A 16,691-nucleotide genomic window follows, 5' to 3' on the forward strand; every position below is an offset into this window, starting at 1 on the left:
AAATGACATTTAGGCATCTAAATAACTATTTTCACTTTAAGTCACCACATACACTGCACAATTGCAACCATTACATATGGGAATATATAGTAGGTATGCAACTGCATATGGACTTCAGCTTAAAAGTTTGGCTATTAACGAAAAAAAGGTTTCAAGACATCCGTTTTGTATCTCATCTGAAAGCCAAAACTTCACACAAAACAGCAACCTTATCACCATGTCATGGCACTGGTTTGGTACTCACTCAGAGAGTGAATGCTGCTTTTGAATCAACAAAACTTCTCCCTGCAACACCTAGGGGTTCTTCGGTGGTCTCCCATCCAACTACTGACCTGGGGCCAAACCTTCTTAGCTGGAGCTCTGGATTCTAATCCCAGCATTACAATAGATTTCCTGGTGACCTTGAGCGAATCACTTAACCTGTCCGTGCCTCATGTTCCTCATGGGTAAAATGGGAATAACAGTATTTCCCTACCTTTCAAAGGTTTTGTGAGGCTAAAATTCATTCACATTTCTGAGAAGTTTAGGGACCATGGAGATGAGCACCACAGAGCAATTTATAAATTAAAAAAACAAGTAAAGAACAACAAGCAGAAAACGAACTGTTAGAAAACTTTAGTCCTGGTTCCTCCTCATGGGCAAACCTCTGACGATCCCTATAAAACGTGCCAGATTAAAAGATGCAACCCAGAATGAAATCTTACCCTAGGATTGTGGAATAAATAATGTCTCCAGGAAGTGGAAGAGGGTGCTTACCGTCTGAGTGCATTTGTTAGTTCTGCAGCCAGTTCACTGTCGTTGTATGGTCTCAGCTCAGCGAGGGTTAATGGTGTTGTGGTCCCATCTGTGCATTCCTGAGAAATGAGCAAGATCGCCTTACTAAGAGTTACTCATCACCTTAAGGGGGGTGGGGGGGGACTAGGAGCACTTTTAAACTTACAACTGCTTTTAAAACTGAGCTAAAATTAAATCAGTATAAACAACACAAGAGTCATGTAGAAACATCAATGCACCAAGAGATGGGTCAATGCATTATATTCCACAGACTCACCCAATGTTTTACAAACCATCCCACAATAATCAATAATTTGCAGAATTCTGCTATACAGCATACATTCTCTGGTGTCTTATTTCACTTTTGACACTGGGTTTGAAGGGAAAAAGCACAGTGGGCAAGCAGAAATTCAAATGATGTGTAGTCAAAAATACAGAGGGACACTTCTGTAATTTTTTTGCTGCTGGGGCTTTGCAGGGACAGAGGAACAAAGGGATACAGCAGCATAGGCATGGGATTATAGAATTTCTAGGGTGTCCCTATTTCCTTAGAAAAATTATAACCCTAAAGATAGCAATACACAGATTTTGTTAATTTAAGGGGAAATTATTTCCCCCCACCACCACCATTGGTACCTACCTGCATTGCGAGGGGGTTTTATAAATAAATCTCCAGCCATTTCCTAATGAAATGAGCACTAATGTATCTCAGTTTATTTCTGGATGCACGGACCCCATCACTATTGACTTTCAAGGAGATACAACAGTCAGATGACAATAAAGTTTGCAATAGTAGCTAGTATGCTAGTGCCGAACGATTGTCATCTTCCCAGAATTTATAACTGCATTTTGCTCAGGGGACATGGGCTTAACTTTGCAGTGTCTGAGATCCCAGGATGGAAGGTGCCATATAATTAAGGGTAAGATTATGTCACGGAGGTCACAGAATCTGTGACTTCCATAGACCTCCATGACATTTTCCGCTTCAGCCCAGGAGCAGTAGGGCTGGAGCTGGCAGCCAGCGGGGGCCCAGGAGCTCTCAGCTGCTGGTGGCGGGGGGGTCTCAGAGCTCTGGCTGTGGGCAGCTTCCACAATTCCAAGCCACCGTGGGCAGCAGTGGGGACTCTGGCGCTCTCAGCCACCACAGGTGGTGGGGACTCTGGATCTCCGAGCCACCACAGGCGCCTTGGGGACCCGGGAGCTGCAGCAGCAGTGGGTGCTGAATCCGTGCCCCCCAACCCCCGATTTTGTCACAGTTGTTTTTAGTAAAAGTCACGGATGGGTCATGGGCTTCCGTGAATTTTTGTTTCTTGCCTGTAACCTGTCTGTGACGTTTACTAAAAGTAACCATGATGAAATCTTAACCTTACATATAATACATGTCAACTGGAAGATGGAAAAAGGTGTGTGTGTGTAAATGGAAGGGAGAAAGCAGGGATGATTAACATGCTTAAAACTGGTAACGACAGGGAGATGAAATGTCTTTAGTTATGTTTACTCTGATTCTGGAGACTTGCATTAATTCCTGACCTTGCCCAATTTGTCTTTGCTGCCACTACTGGTGGAGCTGAGGGATCTCATTTTCTGTTCTTTTTGCTCTTCTACTTCAGACTTTAGGTGCTCAATGTGAACTAGGTAGGCCTGTTCTTGGGCCTCTCGAGTGCTGAGTTTCAACTCCAGTGCTTTCTTCTCTTTCTCTAGCAGGTACAGTTGTGCCTTAAGCTCTGCCATCTCCTCCTGTTGGAGACACACAATCACATCAAGATACCACTTCACAGAACTGTACACAAAAGGGAGACAGTGTTACAGTGAATGAAATCATGTTTGTGCTGCTTGCCAAGATGGGGCTTAAATTTAATTTTCAATGAATTTTTAATTTAGGAATCACTCACACGATTCAAATGTATTATCTAAACAAAGAACATTTACAGACACAGGCAGCAGTAGAGAATTTTCTGGTGTAAATATATTATTGGTATTGAATATAATTATGTATTATATTTATAAGTAAAAATAACCACGGAAATGTTTGAAAAGCTATCCCCTTGAGCCATAAGAGGTCCTACTCAGAGAGAAGTCTGAATTGGTGTAATATATATTTCCTTTTAGTCACACCACCTTGCACTCACACTAGGGTGACCAGACAGCAAGTGTGAAAAATCAGGACAGGGGGTAGGGGGTAATAGGAGCCTATATAAGAAAAAGACCCAAAAATTGGGACTGTCCCTATAAAATTGGGAGATCTGGTCACCCTAACTCAGACTCCCAGGACCAAATTCAGCAGTGATGATAAAGGGGCAAGTGATATGCTGAAAGCAGGTGTGAAAATCTAAGACAGTCTGTTAGTGTAACTTATCCTAACTGTTGAGAGGTTCTGACAAAGGTTAACATTACACTAGTTTTGTCTCCTCTCTGAATCTGACACATAGAAGAGAGATACGGATACTTTACAAGGAAGCTTAATTTTAAAAGCTTGTTCCCACAGATAATTCTGCTGCTAGTCAGATGGGTTACAATATTGCTGCAAACTTTCTCATAGAAAACCCTTGTTGTATGCATGGTATAATGTCAGTGTATCCATTCCCCATGCCCACAAATCAGATCTGCTCTCATACACCATCTGAACGTATCTAGAAGTACAGCAATTCCTTTCTATATGGCTTACTCCAGAAACGTGGCCACAGTTTTTACCTGAAAGCATATTCTGAGGCCCCAAAATCTGGAAGGGGTGTCATATTAATCCAAAGAATCTTACTTTCCCATGAAAGTCCACGGTCAGTGAAGAAGATATCAAAACATTCCAGTGCTTATTTAGTTAGATTAACATTCTTGTAGAGGGAGGAGAAGGGCAATACTCTCTCTGCCCAAAAACTCAGTGCTCAGACTGTGAGAGGACGCAGCGGACATAGCTCTGATAGAGGAGAGCCTTGTATCATTCAGCAGTGCTGGTCTAATTATAGGCAGTTAACTTAACATCAATTTCAGGACAAATTGTGGGAAGGCTGATTGGGATGCAATCAGTAAAGAATTAAAGAGTGATACCACAATTAATGCCAAACAACACAGTTATATGGAAACAGATCTTGTCAGACAAACTTGATATTTTTTGATGAGATCACAAGTTTGGTTGATAAAGGTAACTTGCTGACATATTATACTTAGACTTCTGTAAGGCATCTGACTTAGTCCTGCATGACATTTTGATAATTTAGTATAGTGAATTTTTTGTTACTGTAGCCAATATTAAATGGAGTAAAAACTGATAGACTGGTTAACTGACAGATTGCAAAAAGTAACACTGTGAATGGGGAATCATCACCCAACAGGAGGGTTTCTAGTGGGGTCCCACAGGGATCTGTTCTTGGCCTAGTGCCATTCAATATCTTTATCAATCATCCGGAAGAAAATATAAAATCATTGCTAAAATCTGTAGGTGACATAAAAATTAGTGGAGTGGTAAATGATGACAGGCAGACCTGGAGCATCTAGAATCATTTGAACAATGTGTTTTAATACGGCCAAATGCAAGGTCATATATCTAGGAATAAACAATGTAGGTCACATTTATAGGATGGGGAATTGTATCCTGGAAAGCAGTGACAATGAAAAGGACTTAGGAGCCCTGTGTATCTGGACACAAATCTCAGATACTTAAAGAGGGCAATATCAAGGAGGAGTAAGGAGGTCGTGTTACCTGTGTATAAAGTATTAGTGTGACTATTAACTGGGAAATGGTGTCCACACGTCAAAAAGGATGTTAGAAAATTAGAAAGGGATCAGAAAAGAGTTACAAGAATGACTCAAGATCTGGCCTAATAATGAGAGACTTTAAAAGCTCAATCTATTTAGTTTATACCAGCAAAGGTTAAGAGGTGACTTGATCATTGTCTATAACGACCTACACAGGGAAGAGATTTCTGCTCTCTTTAATCTAGCAGAAAAAAGCATAATGAGATCTAACAGTTGGAAGCTGATGCTAGACAAATTCAGACTTGTAATAAGGTACACATTTTTAAATAATTGGGTAATAATTAACCAAGGGAACAACTTGCCTAGGGATGTGGTGGATTCTTCCTCACGTGAAATCGTTATATTAAGACTAGATATCTTTCTAAAATAATATGCTATAGCTCAAACAGAAATAATGGGCTTGATATAGAAATTACAGGATGAGGTTCTTAGGCCTATGTTATGCGGGAGGTCAGACTAGATGAGCATAATGGTCCCTTCTGGCTTTAAAATCTGTGAATCAATGCCTGTTGCTGAGTGAGGAGTGGTGCCCATGGACTCCAAAGAGAGTCCCTCCCATCAATTTTCCTAGATCAGGAAGATGGTGGCTGTGAAGTAGAGCATCAGAAGTGTGAGGATAAATGAGGAGGAAATAGGAGTGGTTGTCTCTCAATGTTCTAGAAAGCTCACCTCCCTACCCCCCAAAAATTATTCTCAGTGGAAAGAGAGGAAGGAAATCAAATGCAGAATTGAGTATATTGATATGTATGTTTAGGACTTGCCTACACACAGAAGTTGCACTGGTTTAATCTAAAATGATTTTGTTAAACTGCTGCAACATTGTGGACGTACTTTCAATGGTTTAAGCCTGGTTATATTGGTTTAACCTGGTTACAAGCCCAGGCTAAACCAATATAAGAAGATCCACACACAATGCTGCACCAGTTTAACTAAATTGGTATAAAATCATATATTAGTTATATCGGTACAACTATGTACGTAGATCAAGCCTCAGAGGTCACAGTTTAGTCCTAACTAGCCCCACCACTGAAAATCTCTATGCTCCTATATCTTCTACTCCCACACCGACTCTGTGTTGCAGCACAGTGTCAAGACATTGCTCTGAACTGGTGACCACTTAAGTGCCTTACGGATAATAACTTAACAAGTCCTCCTCCTTTTCTGAGGCAATATGAAACGGAGGTGGCTTTGTTCTGCCTCAGTACACAAAGCTTCGAGTGTTTTCTCAGAGTGGGACACGCAAAAGCTCGTGAGTGAGGTAATGAAACATTACAAGCAGTGCTGTCTCATGCTTTTGGTCTCCCTCAAGCACCTCTGCTGTCATAGCTCCCTACTGCAAGCACATGGCTTCTTGATTGCTGTGTCATAAGTTTAGAACCATGGATTGAAGTCCTTGCTTAACGCACACAGACTTGGTCATTGCTAATGCCCTCTCTCACTACCTGGGCTCGTGGAATGTGACCTCCAACCCAGCTAGATGCCACCCCAAGTGTCATGATCAACATTACAGGTCTGTGATTCTACCAAACACTCTGTCAGAGAGAAAGGAGACTAGGCATCCTATGCCCTTACAGTGAGGGTAGTGAGTATGTCAAAGGCTCCATGTTACTACTTGGAACCACTTAAATCCTACTTTCTGTATTTAATAAAATCACTTTTTACTTATTAAAAGTATGTGTTAACACCTGGGGAGGCAAACATCTGTGCATCTCTCTCTATCAGTGTTACAGTGGGTGAACAATTTATGAGTTTACCTTGTATAAGCTTTATACAGGGTAAAACACATTTATTTGGGTTTAGACCCTATTGGGAGTTGGGCATCAGTCAAGCCTGCAGCTTTGGGGCAAGTAATTCAGACCCTGGGTCTGTGTTGGAGCAGACGGGCGTGTCCGGCTCAGCAAGACAGGGTGCTGGGGTCCCAAGCTGGCAGGGAAAGCAGGGGAAGTAGTAGTCTTGGTACATCGGGTGGCAGCTCCCAAGGGGGGGTTCTGTGATCCAACCCGTCACAACAACAATTTAATATAAAAATAAACAAGCACAAAGGACACTATACTGGTTGCATTGGATGTGGTGGGGGCAAGCAATGGGGTTACAATGTTGTGTAATATTAGGGTCCCTATTGAATAGTTTAGGTCTAATGGACTGCACAGGATACAGGGCTGTGGGTATGCTACAATCTTTCAGATATAGCACAGGGCATGTGACAGGGTTAGGTTATGCGATAACCTGATAGAGAGGGGTAAATTGTGCACACTCTTGCTATTGTCACAATGTCCTTTGGGATGTTCAGGTCTCATAGTGGTCCTGAGCATCACTGTTAGTTACCTCTCTCTAATACCATGAAGCAATCAGGGGCAAAGACAGCAGGTTATAAAATACCTTCATTGCCATGAGTTCCTGCATCAATACTGCATTTTCCAGATCTAGCCTCTGGCTGTCTCCACGAGGTTTGACATCATAACTAAGGGGATCAATATGGATGCTCTCCAGCTCCAACATGGTCAGCTTGACTGCTGCCCTGTCATTCTTCAGCTGCTGGATGTAATCCTTCAACCTCTGCTCATCCTCCTTTGTGAACTCCGTATCACAGCTACTTGCAGTTGAGCTGGTAGTGCTTGGAAGACCAAAAACAGCATTACTCATTGGGAGAAGGATTCAGGTCTCTAGGCTCTCCCCCCGTCCACCTGCCCCCAGCCCCCATTTGAAATTTGTTTAATTAACACCACACACATGATTCACCCAAGCATATTTACACTCGCAGTTGCCACAGAGTATAATTTTATCAGGATCATCATCATCAAACGTGCAGAGTCTACTGAGGACCGTTGTGCCAGCCTGAATGACCATGATTAAGGTTAAGATTTTGTCATGGTTATTTTTAGTAAAAGTCACAGCCAGCTCATGGGCAATAAAAAACAAACAAACCCGAAATCCCCCCCCCCTTAAAAAAAAACGGGCTTCCATGAATTTTTGTTTATTGCCCATGACCTGTACGTGACTTTTACTAAAAATAACCATGACAAAATGGGGCTGATGGAGGGATGAGAGCCCAAGCCCTGCTGTGGGAGGCTAGGAGGGGGTCCAGCACCCACTGCTGCGGTGGCTGACAGCTCTTGGGTCCCCCCTGAAGCCTGTGGCAACTCCGAGTTCCAGGACCCCCGCCAGCTGACAGCTCCAGCCCTCCTGCCCCAGGTCTGAAGCACAAAATGTCACAGAGGTCTCTGGAAGTCACGGAATCCATGACATAATCTTAGCCTTAACCATGGTTGATGGCATCGTTATAATCGAGTTACCACATCTGGCTCAATCCTGTGAATCCATGAATGGCTTTGCAGGGGGCGCCAGGCAGGGTTGGGTCATGCACCCCCTTGCATGTTGATGGAGAGCTTGAGAGCACGGTGTGCTGGTGTGTTTTTGTCCCTCTGGTGACATGGCTGAACAGCATGCCATGCTTTCGAATATAAGGAGCAATTGAAGGAAGGCAAGAATGGCCAGCAGGATCCAGTGTGTATTAATATTGTTATAGAACTACTGTAGTACTATAGACAATATTAACTTGGGAGCACATATCAAACATCCCATTTTTCAATTTAGCCTGGACCAAGTGTTGCAATATGCAAAAGAAACACACACACACACACACACAAAACTCTGCAACTTTAAAATACAGAAAAGAAAAAATATATAGTTCTTCAAACAGAATAAAAAATGTTACAATACTGAGTCAATTATTTCTTCACTGCAAAGACAGATAATTAGTTTTGCTGGCATAACTACTTTTGACACAAAACTTTTTTTTAATAAACAATTAAGTGCTTGTTAAATATGCCATGCTGAGAGCAACAAAAACTAAAATCCTTTATCTACAGAGCTGATACAGCACAAGCAGCAGCGCAGAAAACTTCTGCATGCTGCCCCATGCCTTGAATGGGAATAACAATCTCTCTTGGAAAAGTTAGTTCAGATTCCATGCCCCGTCTGCTGATTTTGATGGTCACCTGTAAGAAACAGCCTGAGATTGCTTCAGAAAGTCCAGCTGCTGTCATGGCACTGTCTTTCAATCACTATAAACCTGGGGCTGGATTTGAAACAGTGACCAGCTACCCCAGCGCTAACTTCCACAAGACATCCAAATCCCTCAACTTGGAGGTATCTAAGTCATGTTTTACAGGACTTCTAACAGAACACCATCATCTGACTTTATTGTCGCATTCCTTTTCCAAAGGTAGTTTCAAAAGAAAAACTGCCAGACAATTTTAGCTTGCTCCATACATGTCACATAATGAAGAGCTTTTACAAAGGGAAAACAATTTCTAGATAAGCACGAGGCGCCTCAATGCCCCATCTCTATCTATGTGCATTCCAGTGTTCTAGGGAGAAGAGATTTATGGAGGTTAATTGCAATGCTGCTTTAGTTCCTTAACATTCCACTGCTGAATATACTTGCAATAACACTAAAAGGAAAAGAAACAGCACTGCATTTTCTACAACCCTACACAGACAAAGCTGCCTGCTGTCTCCTGAGGACCTGTAATCAGCTGCTGGGTGAGGGTTAAGTCATCCATTAACTGTGCCTGTCTGGAATGCTGGATGATCTCAGTTATCAGCAGGGGAATAAATCACATTCTGTATTGGGTTGCATTATTTTTCAGCATTTTTTTGAGGAGGAAAAAAACCCACCCTGAGGACTCCTGCTGGAGCCAGGCTAATGTGTAATGGAAATACACTTTGCTTACACACTTATGCACTGCTGAAAGAAGAGGGGGGAAAAACAGGTTGTTTTTTTCTCCTTCCTCTCAATTGTGCTTGTGCTCAAGCGGTGTTGATTTTAAGTTGCATCAGATAATTGCCAGTGGATCTTTCAGAGAATTCCAAGCCCAGGGCAGCCTGAGAGGAAACAGAGAATTGGCAGGGCTACAAAGGCTTCCTTAAGTCTACCCCCCCCCCCCCCCCCCATGAAATATCACATTACATGGCTTTACTACAGCTTTCTGCTAATTTCAAATGATTTCTTCTCTCTCTTAGGGATAACAGGCGCCGTGTTTACTAGAAGTGAAAACCACTTTTTTTCCCCACTAATTCCCATCTGCAGTAAATCAGAACCCAGCTAGCCTGTATTGGGTAAAAATACACTCAGGTTTTAATGAGTTCTCCATAATACTTTGCTTTTCATCAGAGGATCTCAAAGCTCTTTATAAACCTTATTTAACTAGCCTCACTAGGCCCTCGGTGAGGTAGATATGATGTAAAAAATCAGGCAATACAACAAATTACTATTCAATTCTATATTCAAGTGGTGTTGTAGATCTCTTTGGGTTCCAAAATAAAAAGTTATTCAGCCTTCCTGGACTACACACAGAGACTAATACTCAGGGACAGTATTTAGGGTCCACACAGCCTGCACATCCTCAGAGTTTTAGTTAATGTTAACCTTAGCTTTCGTTTACAGAGAAAATATGCTCCTTGTCCTCTTTGCTGGAAAGACAGCTCTCAGAATGAAAACTGAGCACTGGCCTGTATATCTGCTATGAGGATGATCCCTAAAGCTCCCCGTATTCACAGTACCAGCCACAGCTGCACAGGACTGACCTTTCAGGTCCACAGCTACAGGTCTCCATTTTTTGGAGACCAATCCACAGCTGTGGAAGGCAACGGCAACTTGGGTTGCTGCCAATGATGCTAGAGCTGTCTTTAGCTCAGTCCTGGCTGGCTGGCTGCCTGCAGCTGAGCTGGCTCCTCTGCTGAAGTGCTAGTGAGGCCTCTGGTTACAAGGTGAGGAATTAATGGAGGAGCTGTCTCAATTACAGGCAGCCAGTACAAAGAGGACAGAAGAAAAGGAGAACTGCCCCTTGACCCCTAACTAGGGTGACCAGAAAGCAAGTGTGAAAAATTGGAACAGAGGGTGTGTGTGTGTGTGTGTGGGGGGGGGGGGGGGGGGGGTAATAGAAGCCTATATAAGAAAAAGCCCCAAATATCAGGACTGTCCCTATAAAATTGGTGCCAGAATCCCCCCACCCAGCGTGAGAGAAGAGAGGAGGCAATATGGCCAGCAGAGGAAAGGGGTACATAGCCTATTCCCCTACTCAAGAGGGAGAGACAGCCTCCCAATCCCCACCCCCATTTCTTAAATTGTGGAGAAGAAATTCAGTCTGCAAGGCTGCATGACTAAGCACTAAAACAATGCCATGATGCATATGTGATCCTGGGTTGTGATGCCACATGGGGCTCCTTCAAAACTCACTTTGATGGCTCTCCCCAAAATCCTCAGGCCAGCCCTGCTGCATATGTGGGGGAACCTCCCCCGCTGGATACTGTGTAGTGCTGAATTTGGCAGACTGCTATGCTTTCCGATGGCAATCAGGGTAACACGAATGAGGTTAGGGGATGAACTGAATAGGCAGCATGTCACAACCAGAAAAAAACCAAAAACAGATACATGATGTCTCTCTCATTTCTCTAACATGCAGGTAGGGGAAAAAATTATACAGCTCCATCAGACCTTTTGGGAAAATGATTTCCTTCTGCACATTCCCCCCCGGTGTTCATAAAGAGCTGAAAGAAACATTCTACCCACTCGGTTCATCACTAACATCTGCAAGATTCCTAAATGACACCCAGTTAATTTGTATATGTATTTTTTATACAGAGCATACTAGATAGCGTGCTGTAATATTAAGAGGTGTACATGTACATCTCCACACACGTTTACAAACACACACACATATTACATGTGCAAATATACAAACACACACACTGCATATATAAAATATTTCTCTGTTTACTGATGCTGTTGAGTACATCCTTTCTTTTCATTCAAGAAACCCTGTCTGGGTGAAAAGGATACAGTATGAATTTCTATCCATAATAACTGTGGGTTAAGGCTTTATAGAATTAAAATAATGTGGAATGTCCCAAATCCATGTAACACTCTTGAATGGTAATGTCTGCATTTGAACTTTTACTTTAAGGACTATTTGTTAGGTCACGTACATCTGTCCACCCATCTTCCAGGTCAGAGTGGCTCCATATCAGAGAAAGCACACAACCGGAAGGCAGGGATAACCTTTCAGATAAACTGGCCTTCACTTAGACCAGTAGAATTTGAATTAACAGTATATTGGGCTATAATCTCAATCCTTTGGCAAAACTTTTCTTTGGAAACCTATTTGCTCCAATGATGAAGTCTGGTACTGAGAGCATACCACATGCTTCGGGATTTGGAAGCATTAACATGTTTCCATATCGACATTTTCACATTTCAGCCAACATAATCCTTTATTTCAGCTACTTATCCGAAATCCATGAGGTGGTTCTGAGAGGAGGATTTAGCCCTAGGTTTGGGTAAGTTCAGATGGGTAGTGGTAAAATATGTTGTAGAAATGTATTTCCTTTGCATGTGATGGGACAGACTGTCCTTCCTGCATCTTGATGGAAGGTTGGGGTTACTAGTAGTGCAATGAATACAAAACAGCATCCTTAGTCATTGTAACAGCAGCAATCTCCATCTCTCTCTCTCATTTCATTCTTTTTACAGGTGCAATCAGTTGGATCTTCTTGGAAATGAATGCTCCTCTGTCCATTAAAACAATTACGACTTCCACAAAGCTATTTTTATTTTCAAAAATGAATTGGTAATATAGTTGGGTTGCTGCCAACCAAATAAATTGAGATGCTAGCTATTATTTTATTCACTTCGCTGGTAACAACCTCTATGCTGGTTTTTCATTTAATCTCAGATGCTCCCTTTTACAATCTTTAACCCCCCTTGTCACCAGCAGTTGCCTGTGCTTGTGTTCTCGGTAATATGTTCAGTGATTTGACATTCAGCATCTCATTCATGATGCCAAAGTTAAGGCTGGGTCGGCACTTCCATTATAAACTCGTTTTGTGGGGTTTCAAACTGCAGTGAGAATTATTCACTTTATCACAAAGTCTTAGCCAAAAAGAGGGGGTTTTAACCCTCCTCCTTTACAAAGTTTTAAAGAAAAAAACGTGCCTGGCAGTTTGAGTTAGAGGATCTTCATTAATACTACTTTTCTTTGCAAATATCAGGCTTGGGTATTAAGATTATCTTGTAGTCATATATAATATTAAAATGTTTTCATTTCAGAGGCTAAGTGCAATCAAGTGAGGAATTTGTCCATTAATATGAACTGTTTCCAAACTCTGGTCCACAGAGCACTTGCTGGGCTTATGGAACTGGCTCCCCCTCCTTGTTTCCACCTGTTTCTACAGGCCCTCAGGTTCTTCCATGACAAAGAAAAAGCCTACAGAAGCAGCTGGAAATAAGAAGTCAGACTTGCTGCCTCTGCTAGGGGTTACTGTCACAACTGAGAGGAGACGGAATCCACCTTCAGCGATTGCAACCACCAGTGGGTGGGGCCAGGGCTGCTGCCAGCCTCCAGCATGAAAGAACCATAGAGTACAGAAGGACAGCAAGTCCAGGGTAGCACGGAAGGATGAAGACAAAAGAAGGGAGCCAAGTAGCAGGGAGGTATGTACAAGTGGAGAGGAGGAGCAGGTAGCATGTGCAAGGTGAGATGAAAAAGGGAGCACAGAAGCATATGCAGAGAGGCAGCAGGAAAGAGAGAGGATGAGAATGGACAGGTATGCATGTAATGAAATGAAGACCAAAAGGAGAGTGAATGTCTGTTTTCTTCACAAAGGACAAAATGCATAGTGAATTAAAGACAGTTACAAATACATACCTATTTTACTAACATCACTGTCTAAGCAAACATTGTAGTTGCCACAAGGATGTTATGTGATTTTGAACAGCAGGGAGTGCTCATGAGAATCTCTCTCTATTGAGATGTGGGCCACATTATGGAGACGTCTGAGTTACATCATCTAACTGCCTTTGTCCTCTGGATGAAAACAATGGGAAAAAGAGGAGATTTTGTTCTTAGCTGGGAAAATGTTGCATGTGCCCTCTTGAAATTTCAAAAGTATTTATATATGGATTTAAAAAAGGAAATGCAGAGTGGTGTGGTGGAATATGGAGTCAAAATGTCCAGAGTTTTCTAAGCCCTAGTCTGACTGCTCCTGACTTGCTGCCCTTGGGCCACTGACAGTAACTTCTGTTTGTCTCAGATTCTCTGTCTATAAAAAGGGGATAATATTTAGTTACCTTCTTTGTAAGGAAATCACAAGGATTAAGTCCACCTACATTGAATGTATATGACATCACAGCTACAAAAGACGGTTACCTTTCATAACTGTTGTTCTTCAAGATGTGTTGCTCATGTCCATTCCATTGTAGATGTGTGTGCTCGCCACATGCACCGGTGCCGGAAGTTTTCCCCTCAGTGATATCCATAGGGGACTGGCTCTGGTGCCCTCTGGAGTGGTGCGCTTTTGCGCTGGTATAAGGGGTGACGCAGGCTCCCCTCTCCCTCAGTTCCTTCTTGCTGGAACTCTGTCTGAGGGGAAGGAGAGCAGGTCATGGAATGGACATGAGCAACACATCTCAAAGAACAAGAATTACGAAAGGTTAGTAACCATTTTTTCTTCTTCGAGTGATTGCTCATGTTTAGGGCCCTACCAAATTCACGGCCATGAAAAGTGCGTCACGGACCATGAAATCTGGTCTCCCCCGGTGAAATCTCGTCTTTTGTGTGCCTTTACCCTATACTATACAGATTTCAGGGGGGAGACCAGCATTTCTCAAATTGGGGATCCTGACCCAAAAGGGAGTTGCTGGGGGCGGGGGGTCTCAGTATGGCCACCCTTACTTCTATGCTGCCTCCAGAGCTGGGCAACTGGAGAGCAGCAGCTGTTGGCTGGGCGCCCAGCTATGAAGGCATCGCCCGCCATCAGCAGCACAGAAGTATAGGTGGCAACACCATACCATGCCTGGGCAGTGGCCACGGCCATATCCAGGAGCATGTCAAACCTGTACTGGCGAAGCCAGGCCAGGGCGATCATAATGACCCGTGCTTTGTCCCTCTTGATTTTTTAAGAGGACTTTGCTGATGAGCAGAATTGGTGGGAAGGTGTACATCAGGTCTCCTGACCACCACAGGAGAAAGGCATCAGAAAATGAGCCTCTGCTGAGGCCTTGCAGAGAGCAGAATTGATGACACTTTCTGTTCTGCCTGGTGGTGAACAGGTCCACTCGAGAGCTCCCCACTTCTGGAAGAGAATTCTGACGACCTCCAAGTGGTGGGACCACTCGTGGTGAGAGAAGGACCTGCTGAGACGATCTGCCTGGGGAAGTACGAGGCTTCCAGATGGATTGTATGCTGAATGCAGAAGTCCCACAGACAGAGGGCCTCCTGGCACCCAGGCAAGGAACGAACTCCCCCTATCTGTTGACATAGAACACGAAGGCTGTTGTTCATCAACACCTGCACCACCTGACTGGACAGTTGGGGAAGGAAGATACCACAAGTCAGACAGATGGCTCTGAGCTCCCTAGCGTTTATATGTAACGCAAACTCTTCTTGAGACCATAACCCCTGAGTCTGCAGTGTATTGAGGTGTGTTCCCCAACCAAGGTCGGATGCATCTGAAATCAGGGAGACCGTGGGTTGCAGGCTCGCAAACGGCACAGCTTCCAACACTAGAATCAGGTCAGACCACTACTGCAGGGAGATAAGTACCCACTGCGGATCGTGATGACCTTGTCTAGGTGATGTCTGGCCGGGAGGTAGGCTGACGCCAGCCTTTTCTAGAGGGGACGCAGCCTGAGTCTCACATGTCAGACAACATACATGCATGATGCTGCCATGTCCCCAATAGTCTGAGACAGACCCATGCAGTGGTGAGCAGATGGGCAGCGACACTGGGAATCAGATCTGACATTGCCCTGAACCTGGCCTCTGGCAGGAATGCTCTGCCTCGGGTAGAGTAGAGTACCGCTCCTATAAACTCTATCCATTGGACCGGGATCAACACTGATTTTTGTTAGTTTATCAACAGGCCCAGAGCTTGACAAGTGGCTCGCAACATCTCGACGCTGTGCTGGACCTGGAACAGCCCTTGATGAGCCATTTGTCGAGGTATGGGTATATCTGGATACCCTGATGTCTGACGTAGGCCGCCGCCACTGACATGTACTTTGTAAACACCATTGCTAGGCCAAAAAGGAGAACTGTGAATTGGTAGTCCCAACAATGAAATGTAGGAACTCTCGGTGTCTGTGAAATATCGATATGTGAAAGTAAGTGTCTTTCAGGTTGAGGGCGGCATACCAGTGTCCCAGATCCAGGGAAGGAATGATGGAGGCCAGGGAGACTAAGCGGAACTTCAACTTCTTGAGATACTTGTTGAGGCTCTGCAGGTCGAGGATGGGGCATAAACTCCTTCCCCCCCCCCTTGGCCTTTCAGATGAAAAAAATAGCAGGAGTAAAACCCTTTCCCCCTCAAGTGCAGAGGGACTTCTTCCACTGCTCCCACCCGCAGAAGGCCCTGCACCTCCTGAAGAGGGACAGGGAGGGAGAGGGGGAGGAGAAGGAGAGAAATAAACTGGACAGTATATCCCCCTCCTACCATGCTGAGGACCCACTGGTCTGATGTTATTGTGGCCCAGGCAGGGAGGAAGGGGGACAAACTGTTGGAAAAGAGCAGGTGGGCTGGATCCAGAACATAGTCTGGAATGTCACCCTCGAGTGCCCATCAAAATGCCTGCTTATTACCCAGTTGGTTGCGGATAGAGCTCGAGTGGGCTGAGGGGGCCGGCTGATGGCCCCTGCCAAAGCTTATAGCTCTTGCTCTTCTTGTGGAAGGGCTCTGATCGAGGTTTGGTCCAAAACCTGTGGGACTGTTGTGGCTTAAACCATTTCCTCACAGGCCCTGGCATGTAAAGATCCAGAGAAAGCAAGAGTCTTTTAGGCCGTGTAATTTACTGTCAGTTCCGGGAACAGCGCAAGGCCATCGAATGGGAGGTCCTGGATGGACTGCTGAACCTCAACCGACAGCCCTGACAACAGCAATGCCTTAGAGAAAGAGCCAAAGTCATGGTCCAGGCCACTGAACCGGCCACATCTGAGGCCGCTTAAAGGGCTGCCCTGGCCACAGCCGTGCCCTCATTGAGGGTCGCCAGGAATTCCTTCCTGGGCTCTTCTGGCAGCGAGTCCACAAACTTGGCCATGGACTGCCAAATATTAAAATCATAGCGGCCAAGCAAGGCCCGATGGTTGGCCACTCTCAGCTGGAGGCTGGAC

The 16,691-nt window shown here is 44.2% G+C and overlaps 1 protein-coding gene across 1 annotated transcript in view; it reads right to left on the minus strand.

Annotated features, from left to right (window-relative positions):
* Nucleotides 1-16,691, minus strand: part of MCC (MCC regulator of WNT signaling pathway) — a 229,200-nt gene that overhangs the window by 17,619 nt on the left and 194,890 nt on the right. Inside the window, exons 14-16 of the mRNA XM_065405951.1 lie at nucleotides 6,904-7,138; nucleotides 2,305-2,511; nucleotides 757-854 (exon numbers count right to left, since the gene is read on the minus strand). Of these exons, the coding sequence (XP_065262023.1) occupies nucleotides 757-854; nucleotides 2,305-2,511; nucleotides 6,904-7,138 (540 nt within the window). The remainder of the gene's footprint in view (nucleotides 1-756; nucleotides 855-2,304; nucleotides 2,512-6,903; nucleotides 7,139-16,691) is intronic.

Source organism: Emys orbicularis, chromosome 6 (assembly GCF_028017835.1).
Source record: "Emys orbicularis isolate rEmyOrb1 chromosome 6, rEmyOrb1.hap1, whole genome shotgun sequence".
NCBI lineage: Eukaryota > Metazoa > Chordata > Testudines > Emydidae > Emys > Emys orbicularis.